This window comes from Taudactylus pleione, unplaced genomic scaffold, assembly GCF_031769625.1.
Source record: "Taudactylus pleione unplaced genomic scaffold, aTauple2 ptg000041l, whole genome shotgun sequence".
Classification (NCBI taxonomy): domain Eukaryota; kingdom Metazoa; phylum Chordata; class Amphibia; order Anura; family Myobatrachidae; genus Taudactylus; species Taudactylus pleione.
Window position 1 is genome coordinate 37663463 of NW_028284443.1, and position 14343 is coordinate 37677805.

Sequence of the window (14343 nt, forward strand, 5' to 3'; positions counted from 1 at the left end):
TCCATCGGGGACATTTCGTTGGCCTGCATGTAGGGCCGATGGAACGACCCAGATGCCGACACCGGCATAGTGGATGGAGCCGGTGTCCGACATATCGGGCAGTCGATCACTGCATCGTGCAGTGTGTAATGACCGTCCGATATATCGTGCCGTCGGGCGTCACAATCGCTGGGTGCACATAAATCGGCAAGTGTGTACCCAGCTAAGTCTCCAATATCTGCTTATAAAAACTCCCTTTCTACTTCAGGGTCCATAGGGGGTCCACAGGGTTGACCTTGGGGTATAGCTGGATCTGGATCCATGGGCACCACGCAGTTAAAGCTTTAGCTGCTCCCAGGATGCACTTGGGTCCGTCCTCCTCTATACCCCGCCCCCGGCCACAGCACCTCAGTTTGAGTTGGTGCCCGGCCGGAGTCGGGTCACCTGCGCAGGGGGGCTGCAGGAGCAGCCCCCAAAAGCTTTCTATTTTTATAAAAAAAAAAAAAAAAGAGCCTGTTAGATTTTTATTTTAAAACAGAGGCTCTAGTGTGGCAGCGACGGGCTGTCTATGCAGACGCCCACGCTGCCGCTCTCCTTCCCCGCTGGCGCCGCGACGCCAGTACTGCACTGGGGATCGCGGCGGAAGGCCAGAGTCCGTACTAGCCGGACTCTTGGTCCCTCCCTGGACTGCTGCCGGAGTCGCCGGGGACAAGGTAAGCCGCGAGTCGCCGATTAGCGGCGGCTCGCGGGTTTTGCCTGCAGATGCCGTCCTTTGCCCCCGGTCCTAGGGGACAGACAGGGGGCCGCTAGCGGTGGCGGCGGGCTCCCCCTCTGAGGAGGAATAACCCGTGGGACCACTAGACCACCAGGGATATATGGCAAGCGGGATGCCGGCAAGCCCTGGGGTTAATATGCTAGCCAGGGGAGGAAGCCTTCCCTGTTTAGCGGCTCCTCCCCTCAGCTCAGCGCGCCTTTCAGCACGGAGTCTGGCGTCGCTGAGCTGCAGCTACTCGGCCACTCCTCCTCTGAGGTCTCCAGCGGCCATTTTCTCACAGTGGCAGCGCAGATCTCAGGGAGCACACGGACCGGTCCCCCTGTGTACCTCTCCCCTGATTAAGGACAGCGTACACAGCACTATAGCCCTCCCAGACACTGAATCTGGGCAGGTTGATTGTAGTGGAAAGGTGCAGTGAGTATATCTTCCTGCATGGTATGTGACTTTTGCTAGTGCTGCCTGTCTGTGCTTTTTTTCCGCTTACTGTCAGCTTATACCTATCCCTTTACTTCTCCTACAAGCCCTACAGGTGTGTGGGGGAGGGGCGTTTCTACTGACCTCACTTATATAGATCACGTATTTGTGAGGTCCGTCACATACAGTTGTGTGCTACACAGTGCCGTATTGTGGGCTGTTGTTTAGCACACCGGTGAGTGCCCTGTTGCCAGATATATTTTTTGACTATATAATATATTCTGTCATGTCAGACGAGGAGGTTGAGCGCTCAGTGGCTCCGGTGTTGGCCTCCTGCGGACGCTGTTCTGCAGGAGTAGATAGGGAGGATTTGTCACAGGATGGCCTGTGTAGTCGATGCCAGGTGGCTCCTGGCCCATCCAGACCTTCTCTGGCGCAGGAACCACCGTGGGCGATGTTTTCTCAAGTGCTGGTGTCTATTGCGGACCGTCTGTCGGTCCCGACTGCTCTCCCTACTAGGTCGTTGCCCCAGCCGACCATCCCCCATTCCCCGGGTGTCCCGCAGTTATTGCGGAGTCCTCCTGGGTCTCAGTCGGTGGGTCCCTATGCGAGGTTGCCTATGTATATACAGGCTTCCCCTGTGCCGCAGCAGCCTGTGGTACCTTTTCAGGCCCCTATGGTGACTCCTCCACCCTGGGTGGATGTGCTCTCCAACTCCTTGCAAAATTTGGCAGCCGCTTCCTCGGCTTTTCAGTCAATGTTGCAGACTGACATGCCTTCTAGGATTTCAAAACGCCCACTCATGACACGGGCTGCTCAGGTATCGGACTCAGAGGGTTCCTCAGATGATGGGGAGGTCCCTGATGACACTGACTCGGACGCCTCGGTCCAGGAAATGGATACCAAGTCGTCCATTAATGTGCGAGCACTAGTTAGGGCGGTGCAAGCTATTCTTCTTATAGAGGATGAGGCACCGGTTCCTAAGTCGAAGTTTCCTAGTTTCAAAAAAAACTAAGGTGGCTTCTGCGGTGTTTCCCCTGTCGGATCAGTTGACGGATCATATGGCGGTAGCTTGGCAGGCGCCCAGTAAGAGATTCCTTCCTCAGAAGCGGTTGGCTTCTAATTACCCCTTCCCTGAGGCACATTGTAAAAAATGGGAAACTCCACCGGCGGTGGATTCCCATGTCACCCGTTTAACTCGGGGCGCCACCTTACCATTACCGTCGATATCCTCGCTGAAGGATCCCACGGACAGGAAAGTTGAGACTTGCTTAAAGTCTATTTACTCCCTCTCCGGGGCGGTGGCCCGACCGTCCATGGCCATCTCCTGGGTGGCCAAGGCCATTGAGGGGTGGGCCAATGCATTGGAAGATACCTTCCCGGACGACTCTCCGGATGTCCAGCGGGCGTTGTTGGGACAAATGAGGGACGCTGCTTCTTACATTGGAGAAGCTTCTTTAGATGCTAGTCTGCTGACCTCGCGGGTATCGGCTGCAGCGGTGTCTGCCCGACGATCCTTATGGTTGCGGTCCTGGAGAGCGGACTCTGATTCAAAGAAAGGTCTGGAGGCCTTACCTTTCAATGGGGAATTACTATTTGGTCCGGACTTGGACAAAATAGTGGACACCCTGGCTAAATCCAAGTCGGCCTTCCTCCCTTCGGCGGCACTGCCTGCTAAGGTTCGGAGTTCGGCTTTTCGTTCCTTTCGGGTTCAGGGTAAGGCGAAAGGTCAGTCCTTCCCGAGACAGTCTGCGAGTAAGACGGCCTCTAAACCCAAGAAGCAAGCCTGGAGTGCTCGGCGCCCTTCTTCCAAGCAGGAAGATAAACCTGCGGCCTGATGGGACGGGCCTCCCTCTGGGGGACCTCAGAGTGGGAGGCCGACTTCTTCTATTTGCCCAGTGCTGGCACAATACCACCACGGATGCCTGGGTTCGAGAAGTGGTCTCCCAGGGGTACGCCCTGTCTTTTCGGCACAGACCACCCCACCAGTTCCTTCTCAGGACAAGACCAAGGCGTTACAGGTTCAGGAGGCTATAGAGTCCTTGCTGAAAGCAGGGGTCTATCAGAACGAGGGACGGGGTATTATTCGTCTCTGTTTCTGGTGCAGAAACCCAATGGTTCTCATCGCCCTATCCTCAACTTGAAGTCTCTGAACAAATTCCTCAGAGTTCCCAAGTTCAGGATGGAAACGTTACGTTCCATCATTCTGGCGATGGAACCGAGGGATTACATGGTGTCCCTGAACATCCAGGACGCCTACCTCCATGTTCCGATAGCATCTTCACACCAGCGGTATCTGAGGTTCGCTATCCTTCAACACCACTATCAGTTCCGGGCGCTACCCTTTGGTCTCTCCACGGCACCCAGGGTGTTCACGAAGATTATGGCGGTCATGGCCGCACATCTTCGGAACCAGAATGTACGGCTGCTGCCGTACCTGGACGACCTCCTGTTGCTGGCGAGCTCCCCGGAGGTACTGCTTCAACATCTCCACCTGACGATCGCTTGCCTGCAAGCACACGGGTGGTTGATAAATTGGAAAAGGTCCTCCCTGATTCCATCACAGCGGATGGTTCATTTGGGAGCCCTGCTGGATTCGCGTCAGCAAAGGATCTTCCTGACTCCGGAGAAGGTCGCCTCCCTACAGCTGCGGATACGCAGTTGCCTGAGCCGTTGCCGCCTGTCGGTCCATTCGGCTATGAGAGTTCTGGGGTCCATGGTGTCGACATTCGACATGGTGGAATTTGCCCAGTTCCATTCCCGGCCCCTGCAGGGGCTGATTCTATCAGAATGGAACGGGTTACCTCACCGGATCCGCTCTCAGGTGCTGGTGTTGTCTCCGGACGTTCGGCTATCTTTGGCTTGGTGGCTTCAGACAGCTCATCTGGTCGAGGGGCGCCCATTTTGGATCCCGGACTGGGTCCTGCTCACGACGGATGCCAGTCTCCGGGGTTGGGGGGCAGTGACCGGCTCTTTGTCGCTTCAGGGTCGTTGGTCAGCGGAAGAAGCACTTCTCCCCATCAACATCCTGGAACTGCGGGCAGTATACAGGGCCCTGCAGTCGTCCGGCCCCGCTCTTCACGGAAGGGCGGTACAGGTGCAGTCCGACAACGCCACCACGGTGGCGTATATCAATCACCAAGGCGGAACTCGCAGTCAGGCAGCGATGTCGGAGGTGTCTCGTATCCTGACTTGGGCGGAGGGTCACATTCCAGCGATCTCGGCGGTCTTCATCCCCGGAGTCCTCAATTGGGAGGCGGACTTCCTCAGCCGTCACGACGTGCATCCCGGGGAATGGTCGCTTCACCCAGAGGTGTTTCAGCTACTCGTGGACAGGTGGGGACTGCCGGAGCTGGACTTGATGGCCTCCCGTCACAATCACAAGTTGCCCGTTTACGGGTCAAGGACAAGAGACGCAGGTGCAAGTCTGGTGGACGCGCTGTCGGTGAAATGGACGTTTCACCTGGCGTATCTGTTTCCTCCGATATCCCTGCTTCCTCGGGTTCTGCGGAAATTCAAGCAGGACGGCGGCATGCTCGTGCTGGTAGCTCCGGCGTGGCCCAGACGTCCTTGGTACTCCGATCTCAGGAGCCTCTCCATCGACGCTCCGTACCTTCTTCCTCAGCGTCGGGACCTGTTGTCTCAGGGGCCCTGCCTTTACCCGGATCTGGGTCGGCTGTCTTTGACGGCGTGGCTCTTGAGACAGCCGTCTTGAGGTCTCGGGGCTTCTCCAGTTCGGTTATTGGTACCATGCTCAGGGTACGCAAGCCTGCTTCAGCACGGATTTATCACAGAGTGTGGCACACTTACTTTCAGTGGTGTGAGTCCAGACATTATGATCCTCAGGTGTTCCGAGTTTCTAGGATCTTGGAATTTCTTCAGTCAGGATTGGATCTCGGCTTACGCCTTGCATCTCTGAAGGTTCATGTGTCCGCCTTGTCCGTGTGGTTTCAACGGCGGATTGCAATACTACCAGACGTTCACACCTTTTTCCAAGGTGTTCTCAGGATCCAGCCTCCCTTTGTGCCTCCTGTGGCTCCTTGGGACTTGGCGGTGGTGCTACGGGTCCTGCAGGGTCCTCCGTTTGAGCCTCTTGAGGCGGTGGAGCTCAAGTGGCTGACATTTAAGACTGTTTTTCTCCTGGCAATTGCTTCGGCCAGGAGGGTGTCTGAATTGGGGGCGCTTTCCTGTCGCCCTCCTTTCCTGATTTTTCACCAGGACAGAGCGGTGCTCCGCACTCGTCCTGAGTTTTTGCCCAAAGTGGTCTCGAAGTTCCATATTAATCAGGAACTTGTTGTGCCAGCTTTTCAGTCCCCTTATCTTTCAGCTGGTGAGACTTCCTTAGATGTGGTCCGGGCGCTTAGAATTTATGTAGACCGGACGGCTTCGGTTAGGAAGTCTGATTCCTTGTTTATCCTCTTTGGTTTTCACAAGAGGGGTTGGCCTGCCAACAAACAAACGTTAGCCCGTTGGCTTCGTTCCGTTATTTGTGAGGCTTATGCACAGGAGGGCTTACCTGTGCCAGCCTCTGTTAAGGCTCATTCCACTCATTCTGTGGGTCCCTCTTGGGCTGCTAGACGTGGCGCTTCTGCTGTTCAGCTGTGTAAGGCGGCCACTTGGTCTTCAATTCAAACGTTTTTGAGGTTCTATGCGTTTGACACCTTTGCCTCTCAGGATGCATCCTTTGGGCGCCGGGTACTCCTTTCAGCACAGGAGCGTCCCCGCCCTTAGTTGTACTGCTTTGGGACATCCCCAAGGTCAACCCTGTGGACCCCCTATGGACCCTGAAGTAGAAAACAAGAGATATGGTAAGAAATTACCTTTGTTATCTACGAAGTCCATAGGGTCCACAGGGCGCCCTCCCTGACGCACCTGGCTTCAAATGGGCTGTGTGGCTGGTCACCGGTTTTCCGTCTCCCATTTCTGTGAGTATGGTTTCTTGTGTGTTCCAGTCTTCCTTCTCTCTGTTTAGTCTCCTCCTCCGGCCTTGGCTGCTTACCAACTGAGGTGCTGTGGCCGGGGGCGGGGTATAGAGGAGGACGGACCCAAGTGCATCCTGGGAGCAGCTAAAGCTTTAACTGCGTGGTGCCCATGGATCCAGATCCAGCTATACCCCAAGGTCAACCCTGTGGACCCTATGGACTTCGTAGAAACAGAGATAACAAAGGTAAGTTCTTACCATATCTCTTGTTTTTGAGGCACTTCAATAATGCATTGAAGGCAGTCATCCTTGTTTAATGGAAGTCCACTATCCCTCATTCATGAAGGGCCTGGCTATGCAGACTAGATTTTTGTATGTCCTTGGAGGATATCGCCATATTTGATACAAATGCTGAATTTACTGAGTTCATGGAATCCGCCTCCTATGTGCTAATAATACCTTTTGAGAAATGCTCCTGGTTTCTCTTTTTGCTCTCCAACTCCATGCTTCCTCCTAGGATCCCTCAACTTAGTTCCTTCACCAACCCTCCTGCCCCTGGTCTTTTTCCCAAAGAAATGTAAAATAGAGATGAAAATGTGATTGCATTTATATCGCCTGTCGTGCAGTGTTTTTTTTTTTTTTCTCTTTCTCATCGGTCAATTAAGAAAGTTCACACACAAACTAATTTTACAGCATGCGAGGTTAAAATTCACTTAAACCTTGCAATCACAATTAAGTATGTTCTTTGACCACACAATTTAGCGCTAATATATTTAACACCCTTTAGTTGACCACATTGAATATCCAACTATTTACTGTAACTACTATGAGAGTATTGCATGGATCTAGCCGTTTGGGCAGTTACATTAATAGTTGCATACATTGTTGTGTGATGCTCTACATTTTTGCCTTATAATGCTATTGTATAATAAATGCACAAAACCTTAAATTGATGCATAGAAATCCTTTGTGCATCTTGTCTCACATTTCTATTGGAACTGTCGCATACATACACAACACCCTAGACTGCATAAATGGACCATAAACATGATCCTTGCTTTGCTTTATTTATTTTACTTTAATTAAGGCCAACTGATTGTGCACTCATATATTTCCAATACTAGTATACCTTCCATTTTTCACAGACCACAGTACATTATAGAAATAGCACAGACACAATGGGGTAGATGTATGATAGCGGCACTTAACGTGCCGCTATACCGCTTCCTGCTTCGCCTCTTTACCGAGGCGAAGCAAGAAACGCTACCGATGAGATGAAAGAACATCTCATCGTCTGGAGAGGGGCAGCGTTAACTCCTCCCTCCGGCGCTACCCGCTAGAGACAGCAGCGCATCAGCCTAGTGCTCATGCGCTGTGTCTCTGTCCCGGCCGGCTCCACTGACCATGCGCGGGATCTCGCAAGTATCGCGAGATCCCCGCGTGCAGCCCTGGAGCCGGCAACAGCCCCAGCAGGGATAACGACAGCTACAGCCGGCCGAACGGTCATGCAGTATGACCGTTCGTACATGGCCCTGCCGCTCGGCGCTGCTATCTTGTAAATAGCAGCGCCGATAATGACAGGGACGCATAGCGCCCCTGTCATTTACCAGCCAGACCCCCGATCATACATCGGGGAGATGCGGTATCAGCGCACATAACGTGCGCTGATACCGCTTCTAGGCTTCGTACATCTACCCCTATAGGCGTTGCTCATACGGTACTTCTCATGTATGAATAGGACAACTATTCACAAAGTAATTCTGTTCCTTCTCATTTTTATAAATGTAATAGTTTTCAAGAGACCTCTCTTAGAACACAGGTTCTCAAACTCGGTCCTCGGGACCCCAAACAGTGCATGTTTTCCAGGTCTCCTCACAAAATCACAAGTGAAATAATTAATCCACACTGTGAATCTTTTAAATTGTTTCAGTGACTAATGAATACACCTGTGCACCTGCTGTGTGACCTGGAAAATGTGAACTGTGTGGGGTCCTGAGGACCAAGTTTGAGAACCACTGTCTTAGAAGACTCTAAAATAGTCTGAGACAATAAGTGTCTCTGAAGCCCTCTGTTTTAACTTTTACCCTAGGTCTAATGCACTTGCCTAACCAATGTCTTACTGTGTGAACTCTTGATTTCAGTCATTTGTTATGTGTTTCTTTCAGACTCAGCGATTCTGCATTACTCAATATGGAGTGTAAAGATGTACATTTCAAACCTGGACAGATTCAGCGTCATTTTATTGAAGTTCCTCAAGGGGCTACATGGGCTGGTAAGATAAAAGTTGCTTACAAGATGGGCATTATTATTACTAGATAAATTCTCTATCTCCTCTCATTTTGCTCTCTTCCTCCCTCCTCTCATTTTGCTCTCTTCCTCCCTCCTCTCATTTTGCTCTCTTCCTCCCTCCTCTCATTTTGCTCTCTTCCTCCCTCCTCTCATTTTGCTCTCTTCCCTCCTCCTCTCATTTTGCTCTCTTCCCTCCCTCCTCTCATTTTGCTCTCTTCCTCCCTCCTCTCATTTTGCTCTCTTCCTCCCTCCTCTCATTTTGCTCTTTTCCCCCCTCCTCTCATTTTGCTCTCTTCCTCCCTCCTCTCATTTTGCTCTCTTCCCCCCTCCTCTCATTTTGCTCTCTTCTCCCCCCTCCTCTCATTTTGCTCTCTTCCCCCCCCTCCTCTCATTTTGCTCTCTTCCCCCCTCCTCTCATTTTGCTCTCTTCCCCCCTCCTCTCATTTTGCTCTCTTCCCCCCTCCTCTCATTTTGCTCTCTTCCTCCCTCCTCTCATTTTGCTCTCTTCCTCCCTCCTCTCATTTTGCTCTCTTCCTCCCTCCTCTCATTTTGCTCTCTTCCCCCCTCCTCTCATTTTGCTCTCTTCCCCCCCTCCTCTCATTTTGCTCTCTTCCCCCCCTCCTCTCATTTTGCTCTCTTCCCCCCCTCCTCTCATTTTGCTCTCTTCCCCCCCTCCTCTCATTTTGCTCTCTTCCTCCCTCCTCTCATTTTGCTCTCTTCCCCCCCTCCTCTCATTTTGCTCTCTTCCTCCCTCCTCTCATTTTGCTCTCTTCCTCCCTCCTCTCATTTTGCTCTCTTCCTCCCTCCTCTCATTTTGCTCTCTTCCTCCCTCCTCTCATTTTGCTCTCTTCCTCCCTCCTCTCATTTTGCTCTCTTCCTCCCTCCTCTCATTTTGCTCTCTCCCTCCTCTCATTTTGCTCTCTTCCCCCCCCTCCTCTCATTTTGCTCTCTTCCCCCCTCCTCTCATTTTGCTCTCTTCCTCCCTCCTCTCATTTTGCTCTCTCCCTCCTCTCATTTTGCTCTCTCCCTCCTCTCATTTTGCGCTCTCCTCTTTTCTTTCTCTTATTTTTCTGTCTGTCATGGATGATGAGCATTTGTGCTGCCCATTTTTTTTTTTTTTTTTTTTGAATCACAGAAGCTTGACCTCCTCATGGCCATGTTTCAATTTTTTCAGAGGTTACCATGACCTCCCGTTCTTCTGATGTGGCGTCCAAGTTTGTTCTTCATGCCGTTCAACTAGTGAAGCAGAAAGCTTACAGAAGCAATGAGTTTTACAAATTTACATCTTTGCCAGAAAATGGTTCTGTAACAGAAGCATTTCCTGTACTGGTAAGTAATGCTATAGTATTCTTGGTAAATAAATAAAAATATATTCTCAACTTTAATGTTCATGTAAATCTGAATATACATGTAGCCTATGTTTATATAGCGCCAATGTACTATGCAGCACCATAAGCTAATAGGTAGATATAAACATGTAATGAGACATGCTATGGAGTAGAGCACCATTTAGGGCAGGTTTTTATTACTAACGCGTGTTAACCCATAGATTCTAGGATAAGTGCCTGGAGCTATGGGTTAACACGTTCACAGCACCCGCAAACAGGGCATATTATACTGGGGGATGGATCTGCTCTGCCCCCCACTCTGATGCCGCCCCGGCACTGTGACGCGGCCAATAAGTTACACTGCGCTGATGGTTTCTTTATGAAACGTCAGTGCAGCGCAACTTTCATTCACAGTGCTGGACGGACCACCTGAGAAATGAAGCGTGGGTGAACACTGACCCTACCACTGCCTTGCAAATAAAGTGGACAGCATTGTACTGCAGGAAGTTGTAGATTGCTAACAATGGCGAGAAAAAGGGAATTCACAAAGGAAGGCAGACAGATCATTATAGCCCTTAAAAGTGTAAGTCTTTCCTTTAGAGAAATGACAAAAAATTGTTGGTGCGTATAATTTCCTACACCATCAAAAGACACTTGTAAACTGACAGGAAGAGGTCTGGCAGACCCAAAGCCACAACAGAATCAGAAGACAAGTTTCTGAGGGTCAACAACTTGTGTGTTAGGCGGCTCAGAGGACAACAGATTCACAGTGGTGGAAGTAAGCAGGCCTCAGTTTAAACTGAAGATAAAATATTGAGAGTGTCATTGCTGAGATGGTAGAATAAAAAAAAACGGGCTTGCTTGGGCAATGAAGCGCTGACGGTAAACTGACTGATGAATCAAAATTGAAATATCTGGTTCATCATGCAGGATGTATGCTGGTGTGTGGCACCAACTGTGAAACATGGAGGAGAAAATGTGATGGTCTGGGATTCTTTTGCTGAATCCAGAGTCGGCGACTTGCACAGAGTGACTGCCATTCTGAACCAAATGGGCTGCCACACCATTTTGCAGTGCAAAGCAATACCCTCATCATTAATTTCCATTGTAGAAGGAATGCCTCAAGTGTGTTTGGCAGTTATATCGGAGTCAAAACTTTAGATTCAATTTTGGTAAACAAAATGACTGATTCTTTTTTTTTGTCTCCTATTGTCTGTTGGCTCTATGTTTTAATTTTAGAATACAGGGAAATATTAAACTATTTACATTTAAACAAAAACTGTAAAAATGGGATTGTTTTAAAGCTTTTGACTGATGGGGCTGAATTCAATTCAGTGTGATGATGAATAGCCGTGGGAGGGAGCTCCGGCAGCTATTCAGTACACCGCGCTGTGTGCCTTGTCGGGAATTGGTTAAGTCAGAGAATGCCTGTTCTCGCGACTTAACCTGGGTGTTAATGTGCAGTAACCGGCATTCTCTGACTAAAGAGCCGGGCGCGCGGCTGTTAGCGCCGTGCTAAGCCGGCAAACAGCTGCGCGCCTGGCACTTATGTCGGATTTCTCCTCGCATCCCCAGGAGGGTGCGAGAAGAAATCCTTTAGCCGCCCAAACAGCACAATGTATTGAATAGCTGCGGGAGCTCCCTCCCACAGCTATTCATCATCGCACTGAATTGAATTCGGCCCATAGTGTATATAAATGTTCTATATTGTGCCCTACAAAATCAAAAAAGATGCTCTTGTGACCATAATTGCTGTATGCATATTTTATCTTGTTCATACTTAGCTTGTTATAATGTTGTACTGAATGATACTACTGTGTTAGCTCATTGCTACACCTCTTTTTATAACAGAGTGGAAAGACCATTGAATTTTGCATTGCACGTTGGTGGGCAAGTCTTAGCGATGTCACTATTGACTACACCATTTCTTTTCATGGACTTGCTTGTGGCCTATCTCAACTGAATATTGTAAGTTACCTTTGTTTAAGAATGCTACAGCTTAAACAGTCAAATTATAATAATACTACTGTACCACAATGTTTCTGCTTCCCTTTTCTCTACATTGATGATTCCCTTGTTGGCTATTTGCAATCATTGTGTTATAAACCCTTCACTGTTGAGTTTTTTCACCCTTGTGCTGAGGTAATTTTTTTCACATTTGCGCTTGACACATTCCAACATAATTTAATTCTAGCTGTGGGGTGGGGGGGGAGGGAATGTAATGGGTGTTACACCTGTCTATGCAGAGGACGAGTGGAGCTTGTCCTTTGCAGTCTAGCTGATCTATTAGGAGGACGAGCCCCACTCATCCTCCGCAGCAAGGGGGTTATAAAGGGTGATCCTGACCATTCCCTGGATCGTCCTCTAGTTTGTGGCTCAAGAATGCTCTCTCAACTCCTCTTCTATCTTCTGCTAGGGATCTGTACCTGGTTGTCATGGTCTGTTTGCAGGTCAATGTATAGAAGAACATGTTGACTTTCTTTATCTCTTGGAATATAACCTATTGTCTAGCTGTTGTATCTGCTCGCATGGTTCTTGCCTCTAGGTTATTTTAAGGTCATTAAGTCTTCTAAATATGTTTACTGTGCCTAAAAATTTAATTAGTTTGCTCAAATAAATCCTCATATAGAGGAGGGAATGTGTAAATTCTGTTGTGCAGGTATATGCCAACATGCCTACAGTATGCGATACACTCAGTTTCTTTCTCTTTTCTTTATTTTTCCCCAAATTTGCATTATTACTGTGTTAGAATGAACTTCTGTTTGATTACAGCACGGATCTGACGGGATTGTTCGATTTGATGTACTGTCTACATTAAAGTATGAAGATCTGTCTCCCAGCATTAGTTTGAAAAATTGGGTTCAGACCTTAAGGTACTATACCAATTAAAATATGCTTTGTTCATTTTGTAATTTCTTTAAAAGAAGGCCGACTGATTCCTGCCTTCACCCAACCTCTTTATTCTTCTTACTGTTTGTTATACAGTGCAACCAAATTAAGCAGCGCTTATTCATTTACATCATTCCTTGTCCCAATCAAGTTTTAAATAGGAGACAAAATGAGTGCCCTGTGGATGTGGGCTGAACACAATTACATTGCAAATAAATGAAGGACATTAAAAGTTAAATGACAAGGATTATTATTGGTCACTATTACATGAACAAGACAACCAATGCTTTTAATATCTTGTTTGCTAGTAAACTCATTGCCCTTTTACATTTTGGGCATAAGCATGATCTGAAACGACGGATTTTAGAGCACAACGCTTAGTAAATAAACCCCTTGGCTTCGCATCACATATTCTAGGTTCAAGAGAACCCATACAGTGCTTCTAGGAGGTCGCCTGCTGCTGCCTCCTTATGTTCCCTGTGCTGGGGACTGTCTGGTGACAGTCTGGTACTGATGCCACTACCACCCCAGCCCTCCACATTATAACCTGCTATGTACTACTATTTTTTTAAAAAGTTTAGATTTCATGCATATATACATTAAGTATATATTTATACATTAATATTCGCAGGCACACATTTCCTGCAGGATGTGTAGAAGAGGGAAATGGAGGCCACAATAGTATTTAATATAAAAGCGTTGTTCCCCATGACAGAATTTCTATATCTGGTTTGCTAAAGAAACTTGGGATACCGTCTGCGGGGGGGGAGGACAGAAATAAGGGACACAATCTCTACAGCTATAAATGATCGCCTCTTTTTGTGATTGGTTGCTAGCTGACATTCACCTAGTATTAGGTAATCATTACAAGTGATCTTCTAATGCTAAGAAATATGTTTGCGATCCCTATGCAAAACAAAATGCCCATCACTATCAAATTCACTCTTGAGCACATTAAGAATGTACCACCCGCTGTATAAAGGATGGATTTTTCATCAGTGTCTCCACTTCCATAAATGTCATCAACTTTCATCATAAAGGCTTTCCTGCACAGGTGCTCCAGCACATCTTCTAAATATAACATTTTCCTTTGTACATGAAAGCAGTTACGTGTTACAGTAGCTTAGCAAAGAAAAAAATTGACTTTAAGGTAGAGCATGTTTTTGCTACTAGAAGAGTTATCTACCCCAAAATAATAATAGTATTTGCTTTATTGAATTAGAGCAAAATAATATATTGGCGACATTTAATACTATATTAAATAATCTTCTATTCATTGTTTGCATTAATTCAAGCATGTATGTGCTGTATCTGCAGGCCCATCAGTGCCAAGACCAGACCTCTAGGTGCCCGTGATATTTTGCCAAATAATCGCCAATTATATGAAATCATTTTATCATACAACTTTCATCAGGTTAGTAACACTGTATTGTTTGCCTGACTTTCCAATATATGAAGTAGATTTATATGTGAAATGACAATATTTTAACAAATAATTTTCTCCATCACTCATCTCTGGATGCCAACTACCATGACACAGTAATTTACCTTTCTCAAAAGGATGTCTTACTCAGTTTCCTGTCTTAATGTTGTATTACATAGAAGGAAAGAAATATTGAAAACTTAAATTCTTACGGAGGGTGAAAATAAAATTTTACTTTCCTTTGGTTGTCAAAACAGTTTGGTTTGGAAAGAATGGAATCTAAATTGCAAAGGTAGTTCCAATTGTAATTGGAAAATGTATTGAC

The 14343-nt window shown here is 47.9% G+C and overlaps 1 protein-coding gene across 3 annotated transcripts in view; it reads left to right on the forward strand.

Moving 5' to 3' along the window:
• TPP2 (tripeptidyl peptidase 2) overlaps positions 1-14343 on the forward strand; it is a 133389-nt gene that overhangs the window by 62492 nt on the left and 56554 nt on the right. For all 3 annotated transcript variants that reach the window (XM_088458213.1, XM_088458211.1, XM_088458212.1), the window contains exons 16-20: positions 8255-8361; positions 9553-9707; positions 11558-11674; positions 12479-12579; positions 13913-14009. In XM_088458213.1, the coding sequence (XP_088314339.1) occupies positions 8255-8361; positions 9553-9707; positions 11558-11674; positions 12479-12579; positions 13913-14009 (577 nt within the window). The remainder of the gene's footprint in view (positions 1-8254; positions 8362-9552; positions 9708-11557; positions 11675-12478; positions 12580-13912; positions 14010-14343) is intronic.